The sequence below is a fragment of the Emys orbicularis genome, chromosome 9 (assembly GCF_028017835.1).
Source record: "Emys orbicularis isolate rEmyOrb1 chromosome 9, rEmyOrb1.hap1, whole genome shotgun sequence".
Classification (NCBI taxonomy): domain Eukaryota; kingdom Metazoa; phylum Chordata; order Testudines; family Emydidae; genus Emys; species Emys orbicularis.
Window position 1 is genome coordinate 21,243,233 of NC_088691.1, and position 25,660 is coordinate 21,268,892.

Sequence of the window (25,660 nt, forward strand, 5' to 3'; positions counted from 1 at the left end):
GTCCCTTCTTTCTCCTGATCAGTATTCTTAGTCCTGTCAGCACTGAAATACCAAAGGATCACAGTGTGTAGAGCTCTGTCCTGCCTGTCCCAATAAAAATCCTGCTGGCTTTGCATGGTACAAGTCTGCAGGTGATGTTGATGGCCTGGCTGATTTCCTAACAGGCTTCCTTTTACTTGATCTTCTTGAGAGACTGACTAGCAAGGTCAAAAAACACAGCTATTGTTTTCCAGACAATTCTCATTATTAGCTGTGACAGCTTTCTTAAGAGATAAGCTTAAAAGCAAGGGGAGGAAAACTTACTGTTGAAAAGTCCAAGCTCTAGGATGGGTTCCCTGCAGCATTTCCCCTCTAACTGGAGTGCTCTTATGACAAGGGGTCTTCTATGTCAAGGGTGTTGGCTTAAAGTGAGCTGGGTCTCACCAGAGTGCAGACAGCCAGAAAAAACGGTGGGTTAGGGATGATTGATGGCAAGAGGGCATTATAATATTTCAACAAGCTGTCTGGGCATGAACATGCTGTTAGGAACTAATGAAAATCCATGGTGCACAGTGACGCATCCGGCACTTCTCTGAGATCCCTTTAAAGTGTTCTACTCTGAAGAATAATTACCGTGAAATAGCACCTTCTTACTAATGGGTCTGCTCCTCGGGTGTATTTAAAATCTGATCTGCTTATTTTAGGCAAAACAAAATAAAAATGAGCTACATTTTACTGCTGTTAACTCTGCCGCGCCCAGGCAGCTAATGGAAGCATGAGCTGCATTGTAGTCCATTCAACAGAATTCCAGTTGCAGAGACAAATTCTGCTCTCACTTGGACCCAGGCAACTCTACTGAAGACTGTGGGGTGCATAACTTAGGGCAGAATGTTACCTGCAGAATCCTTATAACTACTGACCATGTGGCTATGCCCTTGTGGGACTAGTATGCACAAATATGATTTGCATCTGTGTAAGCTATGTGTAACCCATGTCTGCTCAGTGCTGCAGTCTGTCCTGCTCTAGTGACTCGACTAGAAGTTTGAGTCTGGACAGCCTTTGAGCTAATTACAAGTAGCCAAAAAGGTGATCTATCTGACAGCTGCTCTGTTATATGCATTGGGCAAAGCTGGACTGGATCCCAGCAAAGGAGCTTTGGAAACTGTGTGAGTCTGATCCTTAAACTGCCTGTAATTGTTCTTCCTTTGCAAGATGGTCTTTGCATATAGTTTAGGCTGGGCTGCAGGTCTATCAAGTATCAGAGGGGTAGCCGTGTTAGTCTGGATCTGTAAAAAGCAACAAAGAGTCCTGTGGCACCTTATAGACTAACAGACGTATTGGAGCATAAGTGAATACCCACTTCGTCAGACGCATGCGAAAGCTCATGCTCCAATACGTCTGTTAGTCTATAAGGTGCCACAGGACTCTTTGTTGGTCTATCAAGTAGCATTCCTCTTGGCTTTAATACAGAAATGAGCCCTGCATCAGCAGTATCTGGCTTCCACTTGTCCCAAGAGCACAAGCTATCATGATCTCCCCCATGGTCTGGCCTGTAGGAACTGCCGGCAGCTGCAAGTCACCCTTTGATTAGTGTACACAGAGAGAGCAGTTTCATGAGACAGTGTATTCATAGAGTTGAAGGCCAGAAGGAATCACTGGGTCATGTAATCGGACCCCCTGTATCGTACAGGGCGTTACATTTCTCCCAGTTACCACTGTATTGAGCCCAATAATTTGTGTCTGACTAAAGCATAATTTCCAGAAAAGCATCCAGCATTGAGAGATGGAGAATCCATCACTTCACTGGGTACTTTGTTCCAATGGTTAGTCACTTTTACTGTTAAAAATTTGTGCCTGATTTCTAATCTGAATTTGTTGGGTTTCAGCTTCTAGCCATTGGTTCTTGCTGTGCCTTTCTCTGCTAGACTAAAGCGACCTTTAGTACCTGGTATTTTCTCCCTGTGAAGGTACTTATAGATCAAAATCACCTCTCAATAATCTGTTTGATAACCTAAACTGACAGAGCTCTAGGTCAGTGGTTCTCAAACTTGGGCCGCCGCTTGTTCAGGGAAAGTCCCTGGCGGGCCGGGCCGGTTTGTTTACCTGCCGTGTCCGCAGGTTCGGCCGATCGCAGCTCCCACTGGCCGCGGTTCGCTGCTCCAGGCCAAAATCACTTGTAGGAAATTAGGTTTGCTTCGTCAACAGTGACTGAATCCCTCCTGGTCAGGGGATGGGAGGTGGCTTTCAGGGGCTCCTGAGGAGGCTAATGATAAAATCATGTACATAAAACAGTGGTTCTCAAACTGGGGCTGCCGCTTGTGTAGGGAAAGCCCCTGGCGGGCCGGGCCGGTTTGTTTGTTTACCTGCTGGGTCCACAGGTTCGGCTGATTGCGGCTCCCACTGACTGCGGTTTGCCGCTCCAGGCCAATGGGGGCTGCGGGAAGCGGCGCGGGACGAGGGATGTGCTGGCCGCCCTTCCCGCAGCCCCCATTGGCCTGGAGTGGCGAACCGCGGCCAGTGGGAGCCGTGATCGGCCGAACCTGCGGACGCGGCAGGTAAACAAACCGGCCCGGCCCTCCAGGGGCTTTCCCTGAACAAGCGGCGGCCCAAGCTTGAGAACTACTGCTCTAGGTCTCTCACTGTAAGACATTTTATCTTGCCCTTGAATAATTGTTGTGGGTCTTTTCTGAACCGTCTCCAGTTTTCCAACGTGTGGCCAACAGAACTGAATGGATTCCAGGATTGGGTCTCACAAGTGCCACATACAAAAGTAAAATCATCTCCTTCCTCCTACGCACTACTACCCCGTTCATACAACCAAAGATTACGTGAGCCCTTTTTTGCCACAGCATCACACTGGGAGCTCGTTTTGAGTTGCTTGTCCACTATGACCCCTAAATCCTTTTCAGAGTCACAACTTTCCAAGATACAGCCCCTCCATTCTGTGGGCATGGCCTACATTCCTTGTAGAACTCTGCCTTTGGCTGTATTAAAATACATTTTTGTGTGAATGGACCCAGGTTACCAAGCAATCCAGATGGCTCTGTATGTCTCCCTGTTCTCATCATTATCTACCAGTCATCTGTGCATTGTTTCCTCAGACCCTTTGTTGACTTGCTGTGGGCCATGAAATGCTATTCATGGCAGTCAATTAAGAGTCTGTAGATACATGGCCCATGGCTGGCTCTAACCTCTTCCATGACAGTTGCCCAGTACTAGCCTCACTTGCTTTTTCTTTTTCTGGCCATTTAACAAGGGAAAGTGACACTTTTTAGGGTGAGCCACTTCAATGGGACTGTTACCTACTAAATAAAGTTCATTAAAGTCAATGGGAGACTTTCCACTGACTTCAATGGGCTTTGTATCAGGCCCACTGTGCCTTTTATCTGTGTCCATCTTTGTGGAAACTCTGCTTCCCCTTTCATTCATTGTCTTACTGCTGGTGCTCACAGTTTGTGTCAGCAGGACAGAAACGCTGGCTGTTGGCACTTGATCACCATTTTCTTGGCTGATGCTAAGACTCCCTCTTTGTTTCCATCTTTTAATTGTCTGGCTCAAGCAGCTCATTAAATGTTTTCCCCCAATCCCCCTTTCCTGTCCTGGTGCTGGCCATGGCCCAACTGGACTTCAGAGCGAGTTGAATTGAGGACTATGGAGAGTTAGTTGTATGGCACACAGAGAATTTTGTTTTTAGCTCACCAGCTTGAATCAAGTCCAGGCTAGCGGTGACTGGCAGCTATTGCCATCTAAACAACCTTTTGGTGGCCTATGTGAAAAAGAACTGATGGGTCTCAGTCCATTTGCCAGTGGAAAGGTGCCTTCTGGTTTCCCTACTAGGTTAGAACACAACCAGCTACCATGAGCGGAAAGATGCCAAGCTGTGTCTACACTTGGGGCTGAGTGATTTTTCAGTCATGCTAGCCAGCTTGAGACTGAAAAACAACCTTTTTTCCTAGTCTAGACAAGGTCATCGACGCAGAGGGCCAGATACACGGCTACACTCTGGCTGCTTCGCACCACTCTAGGAGCAGCTGTAAACTCGGTTTAACTGAGCACTGAAAGTAGGCTTACAGCTCTTTGGCATCACTGCAGTGGTGCAAAGCACCTGGCGCATACCAGCCAATCTGACCAAGACTCCCTTAGGCTCTCTGGGTAAGTCTACATAGCAATTAAACACCTGCGGCTGGCCTGGGTCAGCTGACTCTGGCTCGTGGGGCGCAGACTGCAGGGCTGTAAAACTGCTGTGTGGACATTCGGGCTCGGGCTGGAACCCAAGCTCCGGGACCCTGCAAGGGGGAGGGCTCCCAGAGCCCAGGCTCCAGCCCAAGCCTGAACATCTATCTACACAGCAACGTTTAGCCCTGCAGCCTGAGCCCTGCAAGCCTGAGTCACCTACCAGGCCAGCTGCGGCTGTGCCATGGGTCTTTTATTCCAGTGTAGATGTACCTGCTGCCTCTACTTTGCGCTCCCAGGTCCAGCCTTCTGTGAGTTGCTTTCCCAGTTATTCTCCTCTCTTCAAACCCCATAGTATATAAATTACACCAGTTTAGACTCAGGGGGCTGATTTCAAAGGTGATACCTATGGGGAGGTGTAATTTACACACCAGCAATGGGTGTAAGAGGATGGCAGCTTAAGCTGGTGTAACTAGGAGGCTGGAAGAAGGTGTAAGTTACAGCAAGTTTCTCATCTCTGCAATTGATCCAGAGAGTGGGAAGTAGGAAATGAAAGTAAAATTTTAATGGTGATCGCCAACCCTTCGCCCTTTATTACAATAGTTCCTGCAGATAACCCTGGCCTCACTGGAATGCATTAAGCATCCTAATCCTTGTCACCATCAGCACTGAGATCCTGCATTGTTGTCAATTTCTTACCTGGCATATTTATTACGTTTCGCTCACATTCCTGTGATTGTTGCTTTGCATTCACTATTTACAGTTTACCTCAGACCTTTTGGCCATGTGCGTGTGTGCAAAAGAAAAGGGCTACAAGTGTTTAAAGCAGCCAAGTGCTTGGAAAATGGGGTTTGTTTCTCCTGTGGGCTCACACATACCAACAGACAGCAAAGGTCTCCCATGAAAATTGTGTCCCAGAGAAATACATTCATTTCAAAGTCAACTGTTTGAGGGAAACCTTCTGAAAATAGTTTTGAACCAAGAACAACAATGTACCAGTGTTGTGGGAGGGCGGGGGAGTAACATTGTGGCTCCTGATCTATAGCATAATTTGGCAATTCCTGTTAAGATCCAGACTAAGCAGCATGGCTGTTTAGCACACCAGTCGTCTGTTCTCCTTTCATGGCAGGAGCACAATTCAGGCCATGTTAAAGTTCAGTATTAATTATTTAGAAACAACTTCGTGGTGCTGTGCAGATGCTGATCTGCATTTGAAAACAAGGTCAGTGTCTGCACAAAAAGCAAGCTATAAAGGGGAACTGTGGGGTATGGAGTTCACGGAAAAGTTGACCATGTGGTTCCAAAGGGACGCTGTTCTGCTCTCCACATGGATGGACCAAAAAAACCCCAAACTTTGCAGGTTTCTGGCTTTTGAAAGAGCCAGAATTACTGGCTCTCGTTAATAGTGCCTAACTACTCTGCTCTGAATTATTACCATCTGACTTGGTAAGCTGTTTTTCCTTGACTGCAGACATATAACAGTTAAGGACACAGGGTTTGCGCGGGGTATAAAATGGCAGGATTTAGGCTCATTGATAACAGTGGGGTTGCCTGGGTGTAACTGAGGGGAGAATTTGGACCATATGTAGCAAGCTAACCTAGATTACTTGGTGCTCATTAAGGCCAGCCTTAATCACAAGCAATATAAATGGTTGTTTGGAGCCCTGCACAGACACTCAGCGCATAGATTGGCTTGATTCTAGCAGTGGCACTAGAGGAGGTCATATTTCCTCACCACGCTCCTGGAAAGGAGAGGTCCCTCCTTGCTCGACTCCTTAGGGCCAGAGGAAGAAATAACTTGTAGCTGGAGCTACCTTTCTGGCAACTTGGGGTTGATACCTCTCAGGAGGTGTTTACAACCTGAATGATTCACCTTAATCACCCCCACTCCCACACTGGTTTTAGTTCCTGGAGGAGCTGTGGTAACCCTTCCCTCTAGAGTTTCATACAGTCCCTGGCTCACAGTGATACATTAAACCGTTCATAAACTTGATACAATATGGTCCCCAAAGATACTGCATGCAATTGCAATACTGTATCTATCACAGCTAGCCAGGCTGTAAGCTGCACTGAAATTGGTTGTTGTAGCTTCTTACTCTGCATCAGCCTGAGATGGAAGTGATCATTGAAAAATGAGTCTACAATGGGCCTCAGTCTTACCAAGGAGGCAAAAGGAGAGTTCATTTTCCATGGCCCGTTCAATCCCTGGCCTCTTGGCTGAGACTGTCAGCAAGGGGTCCAACCGTTGCCAGTTTCAATAGTGTTTTTAGCACTATGGATACCTTTCCACTGGGAAGAGAACTGAGACCCACTAAACTCGTTTCACTGGCCTGTTTTGTAGAGGCTCTGGGCCACTAACAATTTTGAGCTGGATTTGGACCTAGAGGTAAAAGTCACTGCAACGCAGTTCCTTGAGCTCCAGGGCAACGTCATATTTAATAAATGCTGATTTCTGTGTTCCTCCCGGACATTGCTTGGGGTTAGCCCATGGCTGTGCACAAAGTCAGCAGTAGAACCGCTTGAGCTTTGGAATGATTGCAGTCGTATGACTTACTGCTAAAACTGTAGCCTCTGAGCTCCGGAACACCTGCAAGTGGACCACCCCACTGAGACCTCTTCCAGGGTGTCTGTAAGCCCCCATCTCCCTCAACTTCCCCTGCCCCAAGAAGAGTTAACAAAATAGCTGGTAGCAAATATTAATTAAAAATCCCAAACAAAAAGCATAAGACTAAGGAGAAAATGAAATGCCACTGGTCCATTACTTTGCTCTTTGTTGCGTGCCCATTGGTTGCTTAGGGACTAATACTCCTCTTCTGCCATTTTTGTACTAGGGTAACTCCATGGACTTCAGTGGAGTAAGACCTGACTTACACTGTTGTAAGTGAGATCAGGATCAGACCCTTAGGTTGTAAGCTCTCTGAGACAGGAACCGTGTCATCTTGTTGCCTGTAAAGCAACTAGCATATGGTTGTACTAGGTCAATAATGCACTTAATTTGCCCATGCCCCATTGATAAATGTCTTTTCAGTTTGCTTAAATGGACAGCAGTGACTACTACTATCTGCTCTGGCCCATTGCTAATTTTTCCCACAACAACCAACCCCTCACACTAATGGAGGAGTCTGACTGAACCCCATTAAGGCATTGGCTTTTCCAGGCCTTCCATCCGCGAATCAGTCCCATGTTATTTCAGCTAGTCCATCTTAAGCAGGTCCCATCTGCATTAGCAAATTTGGAAGGCAAGAAATTCTTTGACAATGGGGAAGGGGGAAGGAGGCCATCGGAAGTGAATTCATTAGGCTTGCTTAATATTGGGATCTCCTGACATCTCACTGAACCTGTCAGAGAATTAAATGTCTCTGGATTCTTCTGCGGTCCCTGGGTTGCCTGCCAATGTGCGATGATAACTGTTAATAGAGTGTGCTCGTTGCTCCGGGCTGTCGCGGAACTGGCAGCCAGCGTGAGCAGGATTTATGTGCTGCTTTTCATTCTCAGCAGCTGGGCTCTTGTAACTGATGGACAGTAACCCAGTTTTGATGAGCAAAAGAGGGAACACATACGGAACGATTGGGAATAACCGACACACACAAAAAATGTTTTTGAAGGCATGATTTGCTGGGGCAGGACAGAGCGGGGACTGGCACCTTTGTACTCGGATGGCCTGTATCAGTATATCATGGTGCCCCCAAATTAAAAATAAAACCCAAGAGTGTAGGGTAGGAGGCTGGATGGCTCAAGAGACTGGTGATAAGATGTGGAGTTTTATAGTGCTGTGTCTCTGGCTTGGATCCAGCTTAGGTGAGGTAAGTGACAGAACAGCATTACCATTGGCAGACGGGTGGCTTGTGTGCAAAGAATCGGTGAGGGGGAGGTGACTCAGCCTGGCTCTTAGCACGGGTGACTCCGCCAGCACAACTGGTATTGCATGGCAGCCTTGTTCGTGACCTCCCCAGAGAGATGGAGAATTGAATGGGCCAGGGTGTCTTGTGGATCTCCTTCCCTCTAGAAGCAGTCCCTCTAAGGCCAGTGTGGGGGTAGATTGCACTGCTGCTGTCTGCACAGAGCCCGGCCTTGCAGAGAGATGTGCAGTGTCTAGGACTGTCAACCTGTCCTCTTTCATGAGTGCCAAACTCAATTACAACACGTTCAAAAATGCAGACTGTCTCCAGACGGAAACCTTCTCTCTGGGTGTGCGCGGGCGCGCGGATACCCTGGGGATGGGAAGCTGCGTGTTTGGGCACACACGTTTTCCACACGCATTTAACCGCATGACATGAAAAACTGTCTTGCTCAGGAGGTGCTCAGCGAAGCGGTTGCTGCGTGCTGCCCGTCAGAAGCATTTTATTTACACCCCCGCCGCCTGGAATGCCATAGCTCGCAAAGCGAGAGCATTAAACATCCATGGGAGGATGGAGGCAGGGCTCCCTGCATCGTACAGCTTAAACCACCTCTCAAGCAACCAAATGGCAGGGACCTATTTTAAGAACTCTGCTGGAGGCAGGTAAAGAGCAGGCTCGTATTTCCTTTGTTAAAAGGGCAGCTGCTAGAAGGATTCCCTGCTTGGTTAGAGATTTCCAGAAAAACAGATTTCTCTCCCTTTCTGCTTCAGCACAGGGAAAGCAGTGAGAATTCCCTGGAAAGATGCCTCTGGTGAAGAGGAACATTGAACCTCGTCACCTGTGCCGTGGCGCTCTTCCTGATGGGGTGACCAGCGAGCTGGAATGTGTGACCAACAGCACCTTGGCTGCCATCATCAAGCAGCTGGGTAGCCTCAGTAAGTTGAAAACAGGAGGGCATATACGGATCCTCTGTGGGGTTCTTAGGCAGAGTGGCTGTTCGTTCGTCATCTGCAAAAATCCCCACTTCGGGGCTTACTGGGTCAGAACTTCAGCTGGTGTGAATTGGCTCCAGGATTGTGAGTGTGAAATGCTCAGGGAGATTAGAGAGGCTGCAAAAAGAGAAAACCCAGCAATAATAATGGGGGATTTCAGCTATCCCATATTGACTGGGAACATGTCACCTCAGGATGGGATGCAGAGATAAAATGTCTAGACATCATTAATGACTGCTGCTTGGAGCAGCTAGTCCTGAAACCAGCAAGGAGAGAGGCAATTCTTGATTTAGTCCTAAGTGGTGCACAGGATCTGGTCCAAGAGGAGAATATAATTGAACTGCTCAGTAATAGCGACCATAATGTGATTAAATTTAACATCCTTAGGGGGGAGAAATATCACAGAAACCTACCGCAGTGGCATTTAACTTCATGCCAATTTTTTTAAAAGGCTCTAGAGGGGATCTGGCAATTCCAGGCCGGTAAGTCTAACTTCAATACCAGGCACATTGGCTGAAACTATAGTAAAGAACAGAATTATCAGACATATGCATGAACACAATATGTTGGGGAAGAGTCAACACAGCTGTCAAAGGGAAATTATGCCTCACCAGTCTATTAGAATTCTTTGAGGGGGAAAACAAACTTGTGGACAAGGGTGATCCAGTGGATATAATGCACTTGGACTTTAAGAAAGACTTTGACAAGGTACCACACCAAAAGCTCTTAAGCAAACCAAGCAGTCATGGGATAAGAGGGAAGGTCCTCTCATTGATCAGTAATTGGTTAAAAGACAGGAAACAAAGGGTAGGAATAAGTGGTCAGTTTTCACAGTGGAATGAGATAAATAGTGGGGTCCTCGAAGGATCTGTACTGGGACTAGTGCTGTTTAACATATTCATAAATTATCTAGAAAAAGGTGTAAACAATGAGGTGGCAAAGTTTGCAAATGATACAAAATTACTCAAGATAATTAAGTTCAAAGCTGACTGCGAAGAGTTACAAAGGGATCTCATAAAACTGAGTGACTCGGCAAGAAAATGGCAGATGAAATTCACTGTTAATAAACACAAAGTAATGCACATAATCCCAACTATACATTCAAAATGATGGAGTCTAAATTAGCTGTTACCACTCAAGAAAGAGATCTTGGAATCATCATGGCTAGTTTTCTGAAAACATCTGCTCAGTGTGCAATGGCAGTCAAAAAAGCGAACAATGTTAGAAGCCATTAGGAAAGGGATAGATAGTAAGACAATAAATATCAAAATGCCACGATATAAATCCATGGTATGCCCACATCTTGAATACTGCATGCAATTCTGGTATCCCCATCTGAAAAATGATATTGAATTGTTTTTTTATTCAGAGAAGGCTTTACAGCCCCCGTCCCCTTCCCCTCACACCCTCAATATTATTGAAACTTAAATTGGGGAGTCTAAAGTAAATTGGAAGTGATTATTATGTACAGTACTTGAAACATAGACTGAAGCATTCAATATACCTCTTGCTATGGAAATAAATGTAAGTGAATAATCTGCAGTGTCCCCTATGAAGACCTGTTTTCTCACTATAGTGATTACATTTTTTTTCACATGTATTATTATGAATAGACCCTAGAAATCCCAAATGAGATCAGGGCCACGTTGAGCTGGGCAGTGTACAAACATGTAATAAGAGACAGTCCCTGCCTCCACAGAGTTTACATTCTAAACAGACAAGACAGACAAAGTGTGGGAGGGAAAAGAGAAGTCCAGAGAGATTAAGTGACTTGCCCAGGATCACACCGCAGGTCAGTAGCAGAGCTGAGGATATAATCCAGATTTCTTGATTTACAATCCAGGGATCTAAACACTAGAGCACAGTGCCTCTTGTGGGGCATGTTGAAAGGGACCGTATATTTTAGGAGATCGGAAAGGGGATTCTGGGATCTTTTACCTCCACTGTCAAAGGTTGAATTTGGCCCAGATTGGTACTCATGCTGTTCATGGGTAATCACTAGCCTCTGCTAGATTAGTTTGGGGATATTTTTGCAGTTGTTAATATGTAACCAGATTGTAAAAGGCTCTAATTCTCTCCCCTCGCCCCACACCTCCCCCAGAAGCAGTTTCAGCAGAGAGGCTGAGGAGAGAAAGGGGTGTGGATAAACAGAGACCTGCTTTCTCTCCACACTGTCACTCTGGCATCTTTCATCTGCATTATATTCACTTTTATGTTTAAAAACCCCCACATGTTTTCTGAGCTTCTTAGAGCACAGCAGTTGATAATAGTGGGCCACATGCAGGGACAACACACACACACACACACACACACAAACACACACACACACACACACACACACACACACACACCCCAGTCCCCATGGTCTACTCATCACAAAGAATGGAAATAAATTAAACCAAGACTGGCTGAGTTGCTTTGCAACTGGATCAGATCAGAAAGCTACAAAGCCCAGAGTTCCCTGTTATTGAAGAGTGTCCATTTGCATGAAAAACTCCTTGATCTTGAATCTGTGGGGATCGCTTGCTAGATGTAGTTGCAAAAAAACCAACAACAACAACAACAAAAGCTCAGAACTGTCATCCTAAAGGCACCACATTTAAAATGATAGTATTTCTCGAAAGGAGAGAGAGGGAGAGATCAATCCAAATAAGTCAAGTGTACCAGGATTGAGTTAATATGATTCTCACCTGCAGGTGTCAGTAGTGGTTTGATAAATATTGTGATATTTAGACCTTTCCCACGTTAAAAGATTAACATGGAAACGTGATGAACTGTGAAATAATATAAGCAGCCTTAATTCTGAGTCTTTCAGCTGCATCAAAATGAATAGTGGATTTTTTTCTTCTAAGCAGTTGATTCAGCCCTAGTACAGTTTTTGCTCATTCAAGATTGAATTCTTTCAGGACAGTTTAATTCAAATAGATGTTATTAAACTTCACATGGACTGGGAACAATACTGATCTCGGCAGTCCTAGAGATCACTAACAGGGCAGTTATAGTGAAAACACACACACACACGTACGTACATATGTACGTACGTACGTTAATACCTGGATTTGGCTATACCATTTCAGTCTGTATTCTCTCTAATAGGAAGCAGGCAGTCTGATCCAATGGATAGAGCACTGGATGGGGACTGAGGAGACCTAGGTTTTATTCATAGCCCTTCCTCTGACCTGCTGTGTGACCCTGTGAAACTTCTTCTTGTCTATTTAGACTGTAAGCTCTCTGTGGGAGGGGCTGTCTCTTTGGTATGTATGTGTACAGTGCCTGGTGCAACAGAACCCTGATCATGCTTAGGGTCTCTAGATTTCCTACTCCCTATATGGCTCTTTTCCAATGTGACTGCAAGGTGCTGGCTTGTCCCCACGCCCAGAGACTCTTTCCAGGCACAGTTTTATTTTCTAAACCTAGTCAAAACACAAGCAGTCTCTCAGCCCACCGTGGACTGCAGCTGCCAGAGGACTTTCCCCTTTGCCTCTCAATGCCTCCTGCAGGATTCTTCCCGGCCCTTTTCACAGAGCACTGCCTCCCAGGGCTTTCTCCCACGAGACTCTTTTCCCCAGCAGATTCCCACTGCCTCTCCTCCCAGTGGACTGTGGCAGTCACAGCCGTGCCCCATTCCTTACTGACAGCCTGGCTCTTTATAGCCCCAGGTGCTGCCCCATCCTCTGAAATAGCTAAACTGGGAGCACCTGTTCTGGGACAGGGGTGTGGAACCTGTTGCATTTGAAGGGGCCAACCACCTGCTGTCAGTGACAAAATGGCCATTTTCCGCATTCAGAAACATGCGAAAATGTTGAGGTTAAAGACACTTAGAATGAGGGTGCTGCAGAGAACCTGTGCTCTTGGTTATATAGTGTAGCAAATCCATGGCCACCCAAGATTTCACCATTGTCTCTGGTGTTCACCGTGGCTGTTGAGATCTTCATGGCAATAGCAGGTGGTAGAAACAAGCTCCTGCTGGTTCAAAAGCAGAATTCTCCTTTGAGCTCAAGGAGAATATCTCCTTAGCGGACAGCAGTATGCAGCGGATGGCACACCTCAGAGCAGTTCTGATTCTGTGCAGCCGAAGGCAGTGCTGTGCACAAACACATCAGCTCATTACAATATACACACTTAATACACTTGGCCAGTTATACAATTTAGACATGAAAACGACAGTTAAAAGAAAATCAGTTCCATCAGGCGTATTCCTGTCTTTCATTATTACTTGCTTTGGCCGCCAAAAGGGAACCTTTTACTGCACACACAAAATATGGAAAGATTCTTGCAAACAAGCAGACCTGTAATGGCTGAGCATGAGGGCTGGAGACTTGTGTTCCCATCTTTCACATGTCTCCCAGGCCCCCTAGGAGGAATGCACTGTACATGCTTGTGGCTAGTTTGTGCAAACTGAAGGCTGCGCAGATCTGGGGAAATAATGGCTGGGAATGCAGACTAATGTCATGGAAAACAAATGGGAAGGCCAGGCTTGCACTGGCTAGGCCTGTCTTTTGTAGCGGAGTCCCCATGGGAAAATCCTTACATTTGCCTCTCTCTATAACTACATCATCCATCTCTCAATTGAGCTGCCATGTACACCCCTCTTTGCCTTTTGTTCTTTAAGGCAGACATGCTGAAGACATATTTGGAGAACTGTTCAATGAAGCCAATAGTTTCTATTTGCGGATGAACTCCCTGCAGGAGAGGGTGGATCTTCTGGTGATCAAGGTCACTCAGTTGGACTCGACGGTGGAGGAAGGTAAGATGGGGCTGGCTGGCAGGAGTTGTCTTTGTTCTTCTCTATTGTGTTGGTTGTAGAATGTGGAGGTTGCAGCTGGAAGGAATTTCAATTGTAACTTTGCTCTACTAAGATTTTACTAATATTTGGCCTGCTCCTTTCTCTCTCTCTGCCATGGAGAGTCATTCCAAAGGATCAAGCCTGCTAGCCTGGAAGCCATGTAAAAAACCCTAATTCTTATTTCCGCTGAGATTGTGAATGCCACAAACAGCCAAATTTAGAGGCAGTTTTGAGTGAGGAAGTTCCCAAGAAACCCTGGGAGGTTTAGAGCCATGGAAATGGCTCTGCACCACCCCAGCTTAGAGGAACGTAGCAATTGCCATACCATGCCAGTGCACCGTCTAGACCAGCATCCTGTCACCAGCCAGTGCCAGATTCTTAGAGGAAGGTGCAAAGATCCCTGCCAAAGTCAGCTATGCACTAAAGTGCTCCCAGGGAACATGTCTTCCTAACCCCCTTAGCTGCAGGCCAGCTAATGCCATAAAGCAGGAGGGTTTGTATCCTTTCCAAAACTCCTTTGTTTTAAACCCTTGCTCACTCTTCTAACCCTGGATAACATAACTCACAGCACGTTAGCTGTTCTCAGCTGCCGGAGCAGCCCCTGGGGGCTATGGCATCTGAGTGTAAGTTAGAGCAGCCCGGAGGGTTAAGGAAAGATTACCAATATGATCAGGACCGTGGTGTATTCTCTGGCCCGTTCAAGTTACCGGAGTGTAAATGGCAACAGGATTTGGCCTCCAGTGTTAAATACTGGATCCAGCTGGCTGGAAGTCATTCTGGGGGCTGTGCCCGTTGCGACACACGTCCTTCCCTTGGAAATGTTGCTGTGTGTTTCTTTAAGAAGATCGTCCCTGTGCTGTCTCAGAGGTAGCCCCGTGTAATGCCACAGTTGCTATGGTTATTTGTTCATTGAATCCCTGAAATGCAGGTAACTTATCAGTCATGTCTCAGTGCTTCTCATGGGCAGCCTTAGGTATCTGCTGATGCGGCCGTGAACTGCCCGTCACCCGGGATCACAGCGGCTACCCACCTGGACAAGGAGAATTGGACAGTCTGTCACTGCCACTCCTTAGTCCCTGCAGACAGAAAGCGGCAATCCCTCCCTTCCAGGCCACCCCTCCCTCATTGTGTGGCGTAGCTGCTGCCTTGGCAGCCCTCCATGCAAAATGTGTTAAGAGAAAATACCGCAGGCAAACATATGAACAGTTACCTTGTTTGGGAGCAGAGAGAACACAGGCAATTATTTGATCAGCTCACTGCATGAGATTAGCCTGAGAGAGGAGCAGAGGACGGCAGGGAAGCAGGAAACCTGCCTAATTAATAAATGTGACTGATGGACAGTCAGACATATGAAGAAGCACTACAAACATCCCAATGGAGGCTAGAGACATGGGGATCTATGCACTGAAGCACAGGCAGCAAACACTGGCACATAGGTACATGAGTGCAGGACGTAACACATACGGAGACTTTCTCCTGCTAAACAAATGCTCAGTGTGTCTGCAGATGAGAGCTGGGAGGGAAATAATTTCCCCATCCTAGGCAAATTTATGAGATACTGAAAAAATGTCCCACCCTGAATAAGGGCGAGAAATCATTCTCAAATCTTTTTACAGACTGAAAAGCCAAAAAAAACTTTTGGCTCCAGTTAATCAAAATGTTTCATTTTGACAACTTTTAAACTTTTTTTCCAAACATTTTTTTTAGTCAAAAAAAAGTGTTGAAACTAACCCGTTCCTGCGAAAAGTTTGGGATTGATGAATCAACATTTGCTGATGTTAAAAAGTTTCATTGAAAAACTCCTGACCAGCTCTATTGCAGACACACGCAGCCTGGCCAGAGAGCAGATTCAATGGATAGAGGTTGCTTCCCGGCCCGCTGAACAGGCTAGGAGACAGCCAGGACTGTGCTGGGCTATTTGATGTGGCAACTTGACGTCTTTTTGAATACTGGGGAGAAGAAGGAGGAGCGTGGCAAACGCTAACAGATCCACAAAGCCAGAGTCCCTGCAAATAGTGTGTGTGTGGGGGGGAGTGCAATCTTTCTGATGAGGCATTAGGCGTTAGAGATGAACCTCAAGCCCTCAAGTTTAGCCTGGATCAGAACTTCCACAAAGTTTCAGGGTGTTCCGATCTGGGGGGTTGGTTCAGGCCCATCTCTAATAAAAATTGGCCAAGACAGCCTGGTTGCATATAGTGCAGAGTAGGCAGTACCACTGTTTGTAAAAGTGTCACGCTGCATGTGGCTGCAAAGGATGTTAGAAAATTAAAATAGGATTTAGCATTGGTCTTAGGTTGAAAAAATTCCTCTGCACAAAATCCCATTGCACTCTTCCACGTTCCTTCGCTTTGTGACTTTCGGAGCAAAATTGCTCTGTTTTACACCAATCAAAAGGTGGATTTTCCAAGTACCACTGTTCCATGCAAAGAAGACTTAACCAGGGTCGAGAATCTGCCCCAGTAAATTTGCATGTGTTTCTGACAGAATCTGGCACACTCCCTCCATTAGAGACAGTTTGCCTTTCCTTGGACATTTACCCTCTGTAACATCCAATGCATTCATACAGCTTACACTGATGTGGGGAACTTCTGCTTGTGCTTGCCTGACACAAATCCAGCCACGAGTAAAACTTCACCGAATGTAGGTCTCTTTCAGTTCAGTGATGAAAACGCGCCCACTTCCTGTCAAAGGAGGGAAGCCTGTCAGCAGGGCTGTCACAGCGTAGGCCTGTGTGCAAGCTCAGAGTGGTTCCTTCTTTTGGCAAAATGCTGTTTTCCATCCGGTGGGAGCTCCTGCAGCACGACTCGTAGTGGAGTTGGCATCTCAGGCAGTCAGCAGGAAAGCTTTGGATGGCTCAAGTGTCTGTGCCGGAGGCTGGATTTCTGCCTCCCACTCTTCCCACGCACAGCTCTGCCTCACGTGCCCACATGCAGGAGAGGCCGGGGCAAATGCTCGCCGACCAAAAGGGCTGGATGGATTGTCATTGATTGTGGGGGAAATGCCAGAAATTCTGCTTGGTGCCATCAGAGAGGCCTTGATTTTAATAGTGAAATAACACAGAGGTGGAAATATTAATGCCTAGGCACCACTGGCATCCAAAGTGACCTGGGACAAGTCTCTAGCCTGCACAAATAAACTCAAATTGAACACGAGCCAACCTTTTAGCCTAGAGTATCAAAGTCTGGTTAATGTTTTGAATAGCTGGACATTTACATGCCGGGTATCGGGTGAGGCCGGCAGGCATGCAGCATGCGTATTGGGCACAGGAGAAAACGGGAGGCATGCAGCACGCGTGTTGGGCACGGGGGAAAACGGGAGGCATGCAGTGTGAGTGCTGGATGCAGTGTGCATGCTGGGCACAGGTGGGACTGTCAAACACACAATGTGAGTGTTAGGCTGCAGTGCTCAAATGCGAGGACATAGTGCGAATGGCAAGTGTGCCTTGTTAGGGCGGGGTGCAGAGAGCAAAGGCCAGGCACATGGCCCAGTGCTGGGTGAAAGGTGCAGGAGTTGTGTTGAGAATACAAATAGCAGGCCCTCAGCCTTTCCCCGGGCCCATTAAGGTTTCTTTCTTGTGTGGTCACAGTTTCACTGCAAGACATCAACATGCGGAAAGCGTTCAAGAGCTCAACTGTGCAGAACCAGCAGGTGGTCTCTCGGAACTCCATCCCTAACCCCGTGATGGAGATGTACCAGCGCTGTGACAAGCCGCCTCCGCTCAACATCCTCACGGCATACAGGTAAGGGGTGTGGGGGCTGGGCAACGTGCCTCATGCCCACTGTGCAACTTTGGTGTACGGTTCAATATAGACCAAACAATCCCTAGCCGAGCCAAACCTACTTTGGAAGAGATTGTTTCCTATCAAATCAGAAGGACCCACTTCTGATCAGCCTTACCCCACTTTTACTCGTATGTAACTCCATTGCCTTCAGCGGTGTTACTTCAGGCCCCTTATCTCTTCACTTGTACACTCTGTTCATGCTGCTGTATGGGGCTTCCTCTGGAAGTCCATTGGTGCCCTTGTCCTCAAGTGCTGTGATGGCATCAGCCTGAAGTCACAGTTGTTTCGAGTGGTGTTACTGGGTGGTTACAGGAGAATATTGGTCCGCTGTTTGATGATGGTTCAGTAAATGATGCTCTTTTCTCGGCTGTTCAGCTGTCTCGGCATTGCAGCTACACCGATCGCGTCTCTTGTACAAGACAACCGAAACCACCCAGAGTTTATTTAATACAGCCAATAATACTCTGTACTTGCACAGTGCAGATCATCCAATGATAAATGTGATGTGAGAAAGCGTCACTGATCACTAACAGATTGAAGCTAAATATGGCCTGGATCATCCAAAAAGGCAGGAACCCAACCCCCACCCTCATGTATCTCTGGGGGGGTGGGAAGGAGTGGTAACATTTGGGAGCTTCTTTGGAAAATTAGAGACTCTCCTGGAATTCTATATCAGCCTGTATGTCAAACAGGCCTTAATAAACCACTAATTTTGAAGCCAATAGTATTTTCCATTTTTTAGCAATTACTTCTGAGTGTCATCTGTGCCAAATCCTTAATGATCTATGTTGTGGTGAGAGGGGAATGGGTGGAGAGGGGATGGGGATGGAATAGTGAGGGAGATGGAAGGAGGCAGGTAGACAGAAGGGAATAGGCAACTGTAGGCTGAAGCAAAGAGGTGTCTTGCCACCAGCCCGCGGAGTTCGTCGGGGTTCGTTTCCCAAGTGCTGGGCTCATTAACGTGCCTTTGTTTTTAGTCATTAAGTTATTAATAACATTTCATCCTGTTGCTGAGAATTTCCTCTACCCCTCCCCAACTCTGCTGTGATAATTTCAGGGACGACAAGAAAGATGGCCTCAAATTTTACACCGACCCTTCATATTTCTTCAACTTGTGGAAGGAGAAGATGCTGCAGGCGACTGAGGACAAGAGAAAGGAGAAACGCAGGCAGAAGGTAAAGCCATCAGAGAAAGCTCTGAATCGGGCCTAAGATGAGGCTGGTCTGGACTTAGTTTGATAGTCTGATACTGTTATAGTGTCCTTCTGAAATGGGTGCAGTATCTCTTGCTCTCTCTGACATATCTAAGGTGCCCTTCACCGTACTATCATCCTCAAACTCATGTCCAGTCAATGCTGCTCTGGTTGGAGTCACTTGTGAAGGAGGCCTACTAGTGTCCCACCTTAGCACCTGAACAGGTTGATGGCCCAAAGAGCCTGGGATGGAGCTTGGGTATTCTTACCCCATGTGCGCCAGTCACCAGTTGCGAGGTTTTTACATTCAGGAAACATACAGATCTCCTAATGTCCAGACCAGCAATAAAAGAATCACGAGACAGTCTGGTGTCAATGAGTTTCTGGTTTGTTGCTTGCTCTTGTTTGGGGAGTCATATGACACTGAAACATTTGGAAAACAAATCCCTCTTGGCTATTTTTGACATTATGCTACCTTGATTGAAGTCTCCTATGTGCCCCTTAGCTACATGGCACCCTGAGAACAGAAATATAAAGTAAACCTGGGGTTTCAGTGGTAGGTAAAGGATCCCCCATTGTTTTTCTTTTTAAAGAGCCCAGGGACAGAAAAGCAGGTCTTAAAATAGAAGCAAGCCCTGCACGTGGTCAGAGAACATGTTTAAGGCCTGGGTTGAAGAGAAACAGGCTTATCCTATAAGCACCAGTGGATGCTGCTGGACCTAGTCTTGTCCTGTTTGCTTTGACTAATGCCTATTCTGATGGAAGGTGTCAGAGCAATGGGTGTAGGAATGGCCCACTGGAATCCAAAGGCTCACATGGGCTATGCAACAAGGGGCTTATGGCATGAGCTTGAGATTCACCCTGACACTATTACCTCCATCAAGTGTAACTGCAGACTTCAGTTTCCATGTTCTCATAGACTCATAGACTTTAAGGTCAGAAGGGACCACCATGATCATCTGATCTGACTTCCTGCACATTGCAGGCCACAGAACCTCACCCACTCCTAACCTCTGGCTGAGTTACTGATGTCCTCACTGTTCTCTGGGTTGTCAGTAGTTTGGCTCAGGCTTCCAAATCTACATGGAAATCATATGGAAAGTCTCTGGAATGTATTCCAGACTCCAATGATTCCATCCCAGCTTTCACAGCTAACTGTACCAGTTCAGAAGGTGAAGACACTGGCTGAACCTGCCGGTGCTCACAGCCTTCGGTTCCATTGTTCATGCTCTGGGCTGCTCCAGAACCAGCCTTGTGATTGTGATTGGTGTTTAGATCAGCACAACCTTATTGCATAATTGAATGAAAAGCAGGCGGTGGTGGTGCACCAGGACTCATTATTACAGGAGGGAAAGGGAGCGTGGAGGGGCAGTGCTGACGTGGTGTCCTAATGGTTGGGACCCAGGATCTAAAATAATATGTCCTGAGAATTCCACTATTGTTTGGTATCCCAGTTACCCTTATACACATAACCTAAAATCCTTACTTGAAGTCAAGCTCAAGCAAACATTGCACTATGTACAGTCAGCAGGCAGCCATCCTGCAGTCATGCTAACAGGACAGGGCTTATCTGCTTCCAGGAGCAGCGGTTAGTGGAAGATTCCACCCGGGAGGTGAAGAAAGTGAGAAAAGCCCGCAACCGGCGCCTGGAGTGGAACATGATGGCATATGATAAAGAATTCCGGCCCGATAACAGGTTCTCACCATCCCCATATCACATGGCCTCATCGGAAGGATCACTGTCCCCAGATAATAGGCAGGTTTTCTGTATTACACGCTTATTGTTTTTCTTTGCTTTTCTTCACCTTTCTTTTTTCTTTTTGATTTTCTGGGTGAATTGGTTCCTCATGGCAGTGAAGGACTCTTAGCGCTGACCAGGAAGCAGGTGCAGGGAAGGCAGGCACTGTGCAAACTACTCCCCCAGCCTGCTGCTTAGCACATGCACCTGCGTTCTGATGCGCAGCACCCCTGCTAGGTTGGTCCTGCACCTGCCAAATCATGTCTAATTCCGCATTGATTTTCCGATCTCTGTGTGGAGCTGAGATGAGACCAGAACATTTTTCATTTGGGACCTAAGCTAGGATTTCCACCCAGTTGAGCTGAAAGGCTAATTCGTTAGCCTGCAAGGCTATTGCCACCTCTCTACTCTCTGCTTGCACCATCCCAATACTGTCTTGCATGTTTGTATTTCGGTGGCTACACATCATGTCTCCCAGTGTTGTTGCCTTGATCCCAAATGCCAATAGGTGCCATCATACTCCTCCCTGACCTGTCCTCACCTTGCCTTCCCTCCAGGCCCTCCATACAGGAATACAACCTTTGGTATTTTTCTGTGCAATAGATCTTATGCGTCAGATGCAGCTGATCACTCATACCCGGCCAGTCCTAACCACCCTGCACAGCAGATATTAGCTCCAGCCTCACACCTGTCAACAGACAACAAAGAGATCATCCTGGTAGCTAACCAGGCCCAGGAACATGTCTACAGGCCCTCAGCAGCAGGAAGCCGTCAGAACAGTCTCAACCGAGTCCAGCAGCCCCATGTGCCGCAGCATCCAGAGACTATATTGAATGGACCAAGACCTCAGATAGTCAAGGAGTATGGGTATGGATTTCAACCTGCTTTCCTTCATCCAGTGACCTGTTTGTCCCTTTAAATGAGTTTAGTGCTTTGGAAAGGTGCCAGGTTGACAGCCATAGAAAGTGAGGTCCTCTGTCCACAGAACAAGTACACGATAGGCAGCAGCTGTCACATAGATGGTCCTTCTGTAAGTGCGCCTTACCGTTCACGAGGTGATAGATGGTAGTTCAGTCTCCATGGCCCATTCAGTCCTTTAGTCATGTGATCAGCCTGCCAACAAGAACATCAGTTGATGCCATCTGTGAGAGTGCTTTGTGAGAGGTCAACACCTGTATATCCCGGAACTGCACTCAGAAAACACCATCTCCTTTCACATCATGCCACAGTGATGATTAGACCAGTACAAGATGGGTCCAAATTTAATCCAGTAGCCTCGATATGTAAAGATCCCTATCTTAGTCCCAACTCCCTGACTCATCCAGCCTTCCCCTTGCTACTAGCCTTTATTGTCACCCAAAGATAAACTGATGTCAAAAAAGTCATATGCAAGCTCAGATTCTGCCCTCTGTCATCCTGTGGAACCCTGAACAGGGTTATATTTGAGGGCAGAATTTGGCCGGTGATGGTTTCTGCCAATTAGAAGGTGGCAGGGGAGGGGAAATCTTTTGTTCAGGACCTTGGACAGCTTCCTGTGAGTGCTTGGCTTGGGGAGACCTTACCTATTCTGCAAGCATTCTCCTTCTCTTTTTCAGTGCCCTCCAAGTTCATAATCGCATGGGAGCTCTTACTCCAGAGTCACAAGCAAAACAAAAGACTAAAAAATAATTCAACCCATTCATTTGAGATGGTCCTCTAAAGGGGCCATTTGGGTTCTAAACTCAATTATCTCCCTGGGTATGTCTGCACTGCAATAAAAGACCCAGGGCAGGGGCACCACTGGCCTGCCTCAGCGGACTTGGGCTAACAGGGCTCGGGCTGCGGGGCTATAAAATGGCAGTGTAGATGTTTGGGTTTGGACTGAACGTCTACACTGCTAATTTTAGCCCCACAAGCCCAAGTCAGCTGACCCAGGCTCTGAGACTTGGTGCTGAGGGTTTTTTATTGCAGTTTTTTATTGCACCCTCTCTCTCTGTGTCTGTACCATCAAATAAAACAATTTCATTCTTCAAAGATCATTATGTAACACTTTCTATCCTGAGGATCCTACAGATTGCACATGGCTCCTTCTAATTCAGTATCACTTTGAATGTCTAAAGTGACTGATGCCAGAGGCTTCAGAGGAAGGTGTAATCTCCCCTGAACCATTACAAAAACAAACCTAAAGGCACAATTCTATACAACAGGGGGAGATTTCATCCTGACCCCAGCAGTCGGTCAGACCAGCCTTGACACAGAATAATTGATAGCCCCTTTAACTTTGTCCCACCTGGCGTAACTGTTCCTGGTATGATGCAGGAACTTAACTGTCTTTTCTGAATGAGTCTGAAGCACCTCACTGTTACCTGCCCCTCTGGCATTGCGCAAGGCAAAGACATTTCCCAAACAATAACTAGACAATTTTTTTTTCTTTTGGGTGGAACACTGATGTATCAGATGCTGTGGATCACTGTCACAGCTGTTCCCGTACAGAGGCACAATGTACAGACATAAGGATGGGGATTCAGCCAGATCTCTGTATTCCCCTTTTTGTACGTTTAAAGGATTACTCACTCAGTTGGACTTCAGCATAGCCTTTCAAGGTGAAATACAGGCGACCAGAGGGAACATAACCTTCTAGGCCATCTGAGGCCACTTCCACCAGCGTCTCAGCTCTTACTCAAGATTTACAAGCTTCCCTCCCCTCACTACTTTGCCTTACACCCTCCTTCAGTTGCTGTCCTGCCCCTGCCTCTCAGCATGTAAATTTCACGTGTTTTTACACACTTACTGAATGGCAAACTGGTCCAAGATACAGTATTATACGGCTTACGCCCATTGTCTAATCAGCTTCCAGGGCCCAGAGACTTCCTTGGCAGTTACACCTGGTGGAACCAGGCTTGAGGTTGGTCCGGTATATCCGCTTACAAGGACTGAGTTCCCTGTCATGTTTGGTGTTTGTGTCTTTTCAGGTGACACTTTAGAAAACGGGCTGCTTTTGTTACCAAAGTGGGTTTTCTGAATATATAGGAATCATTTCAAATGCAGCCACTGCTGGGGTGGAACATGAGAGCTGTTTACTGAGCTGTGCAATACTTTAGGACAGGCAGTGGAGATAAATGTCATGCCCATTTTAAACTGCAGGGGGAATTGAGCGCGTGCATTTCCCAAAGCTGGAATTTATCTGGGATATTTTGGTTGCAACTAAGTGACCCTGAGTGGCGGGTCCTTGACGTTATGGTTCATGTGTGGTATTTCTTTAGCAAGCAGGATTTCTGCTATTGCCATTGATTTGCTTTCTGTCCTTTACTTGTTGCAGTCCCCAGCAGATGCCCCTGGCAGAATACTTTGTGCCTCCTGCTCCTCCGCCCCCGCCCCCTGTGATACCCTCTGCTCAGACTGCCTTCGACAGCCCCATCTCAGCACCTCCTGCCATGGCGCCCAGCGCTGCAGCCTCCGTGGCTCACTCGTCATATGCACCTTCCCCGCCTCCAGCTCCACCCTGCCCATATTCTGCTTCCCCCCCTCAGACTGGCCCGATGGGGCCCCCCGTCGCACCTCCCCCACCTCCACCCGGTCCTCCAACAGTCGCTGCCTCGCCGGCTCACTCGGCATCGCCCCCGGCGGCGGCGGTTGAACCTCGGAAACCTCAGATCCCTCTGATACCAATGAGCGATGCCAGGAGCGACCTGCTTGCTGCGATTCGGAGGGGTGAGTTACAACCCGGGACATGGGCACTGACCAGCAGTGAGGGGGAGCGGAGATGGAGAGAGAAGGACATGTTGGGGATTCCAGCAGACACACATGCCCACGCACACTAGAGGCCTGATCCAAAGCCCATTGTAGTCAGTGCAAAGTCTCCCACTGGTTTCCATGATCTGGGATCAGGCCCCGCGTGCTCAGAGGACCCGTGAAGATGATTTTATTGCTAATGTTACCTGTAAACACTGAAGAGAGGGGAATTATTGATGGGGGGTAGAAGTAGGAGAGATGGGATGAAACTGAGCAAAGGACCATTCAATCTGGATATCAGGGGGAAAATCCTGCATGCGCTGAAGCCCAGCTTCCCAGGGGACGTGGTGGAAAGCCCCATCATTTGGGATGTTTAAAACCGGACTGCACAGAGCACAAGCAAATGCCCAGTAGGGAACAAGCTTGCACTAGGCACCATGGAGACAGCGGTGGACAGCATGATCTAATATGCCTTTTCCTTCTCCATTTCTGCTAACAATGCTGGGTTGAACAGTAGGGAGGGAGGCAGGCTGTGGCTGTTTTACAGGTCCTCCTCTGTGCCAGATCCATAGAGGAGATGAGTCAGCTACAGCACCAGCTAGGGAGCTGTAGCTCAAGCTACAGCAGCCAGTGCTTTTAGTTCCGAAGGTCCCTGGTTCACTCTTTGGTATGCTGGCCAATAAGGTGGCCATCACACATGCTCATATAGACAATGGGTGTAAGCTGCTCTTGCTGACCTTGGCGATTTCCCATCCTCTCTACTGCAGGAATTCAACTCCGGAAAGTCCAGGAACAGTGGGAGCAGGAGGCGAAGAAGGAACCGGTTGGCAATGATGTAGCCACTATCCTGTCCCGCAGGATTGCAGTGGAGTACAGCGAATCCGACGATGACTCAGAACTGGACGACAATGAGTGGTCAGATTAAAAGAGCTCAGCATGCTGTGTTGGAGTGTACCCCCCCCCTCCCTGCTTCTCTACAAGAAGGTGTGTGTGGCTGGGTTTCCCTGAAAGTGAAGGCTGATCACCGTCAGCACTTAGTGTGACTTATTCAGGAGCTTTGCTTTTACACCATGTTGCACTGTTGAAGAAATGATGGTAGTGTTGTCAGTGGAGCGTGCGCATAGGTGGGACATGCTTTAAAAGCAGCAATAACTGACAGCTGCCCAGAATCTCGCCAGGTGTGGCTATGACACTTTAATAATGCTGAGAACACAATGAGGCGAGGATCAATGGAGTTACTCTGGATTTACACCAGGGTGGCTGCAATCAGAAGCTGGTCCCATGCATGTGTTTTTAGAGAAACAAAACTGCAGAAACAGCACTGCTTATTTGGCCAGATGTTAATTTTATAATGAAAAGCTCCTGAAAAAGCATCCTGTTCCCATAGCAAATACCGCCACGTGGTTATAGGTGTCTAGAGACCACAATTCACTTGTTTGTATTTTCTGCAGATGTTTAAAATTGTTGG

The 25,660-nt window shown here is 47.2% G+C and overlaps 1 protein-coding gene across 1 annotated transcript; it reads left to right on the top strand.

Annotated features, from left to right (window-relative positions):
- The first annotated feature begins 8,793 nt into the window (after positions 1–8,793).
- Positions 8,794–25,117, top strand: LOC135883835 (actin-binding protein WASF3-like). Its single transcript, XM_065411090.1, has 8 exons — positions 8,794–8,930; positions 13,600–13,730; positions 17,356–17,509; positions 18,609–18,726; positions 20,324–20,499; positions 21,085–21,348; positions 23,780–24,171; positions 24,960–25,117. Exons 1-8 carry the CDS (start codon positions 8,794–8,796, stop codon positions 25,115–25,117), a joined length of 1,530 nt encoding a protein of 509 aa, XP_065267162.1.
- Positions 25,118–25,660: the final 543 nt, after the last annotated feature.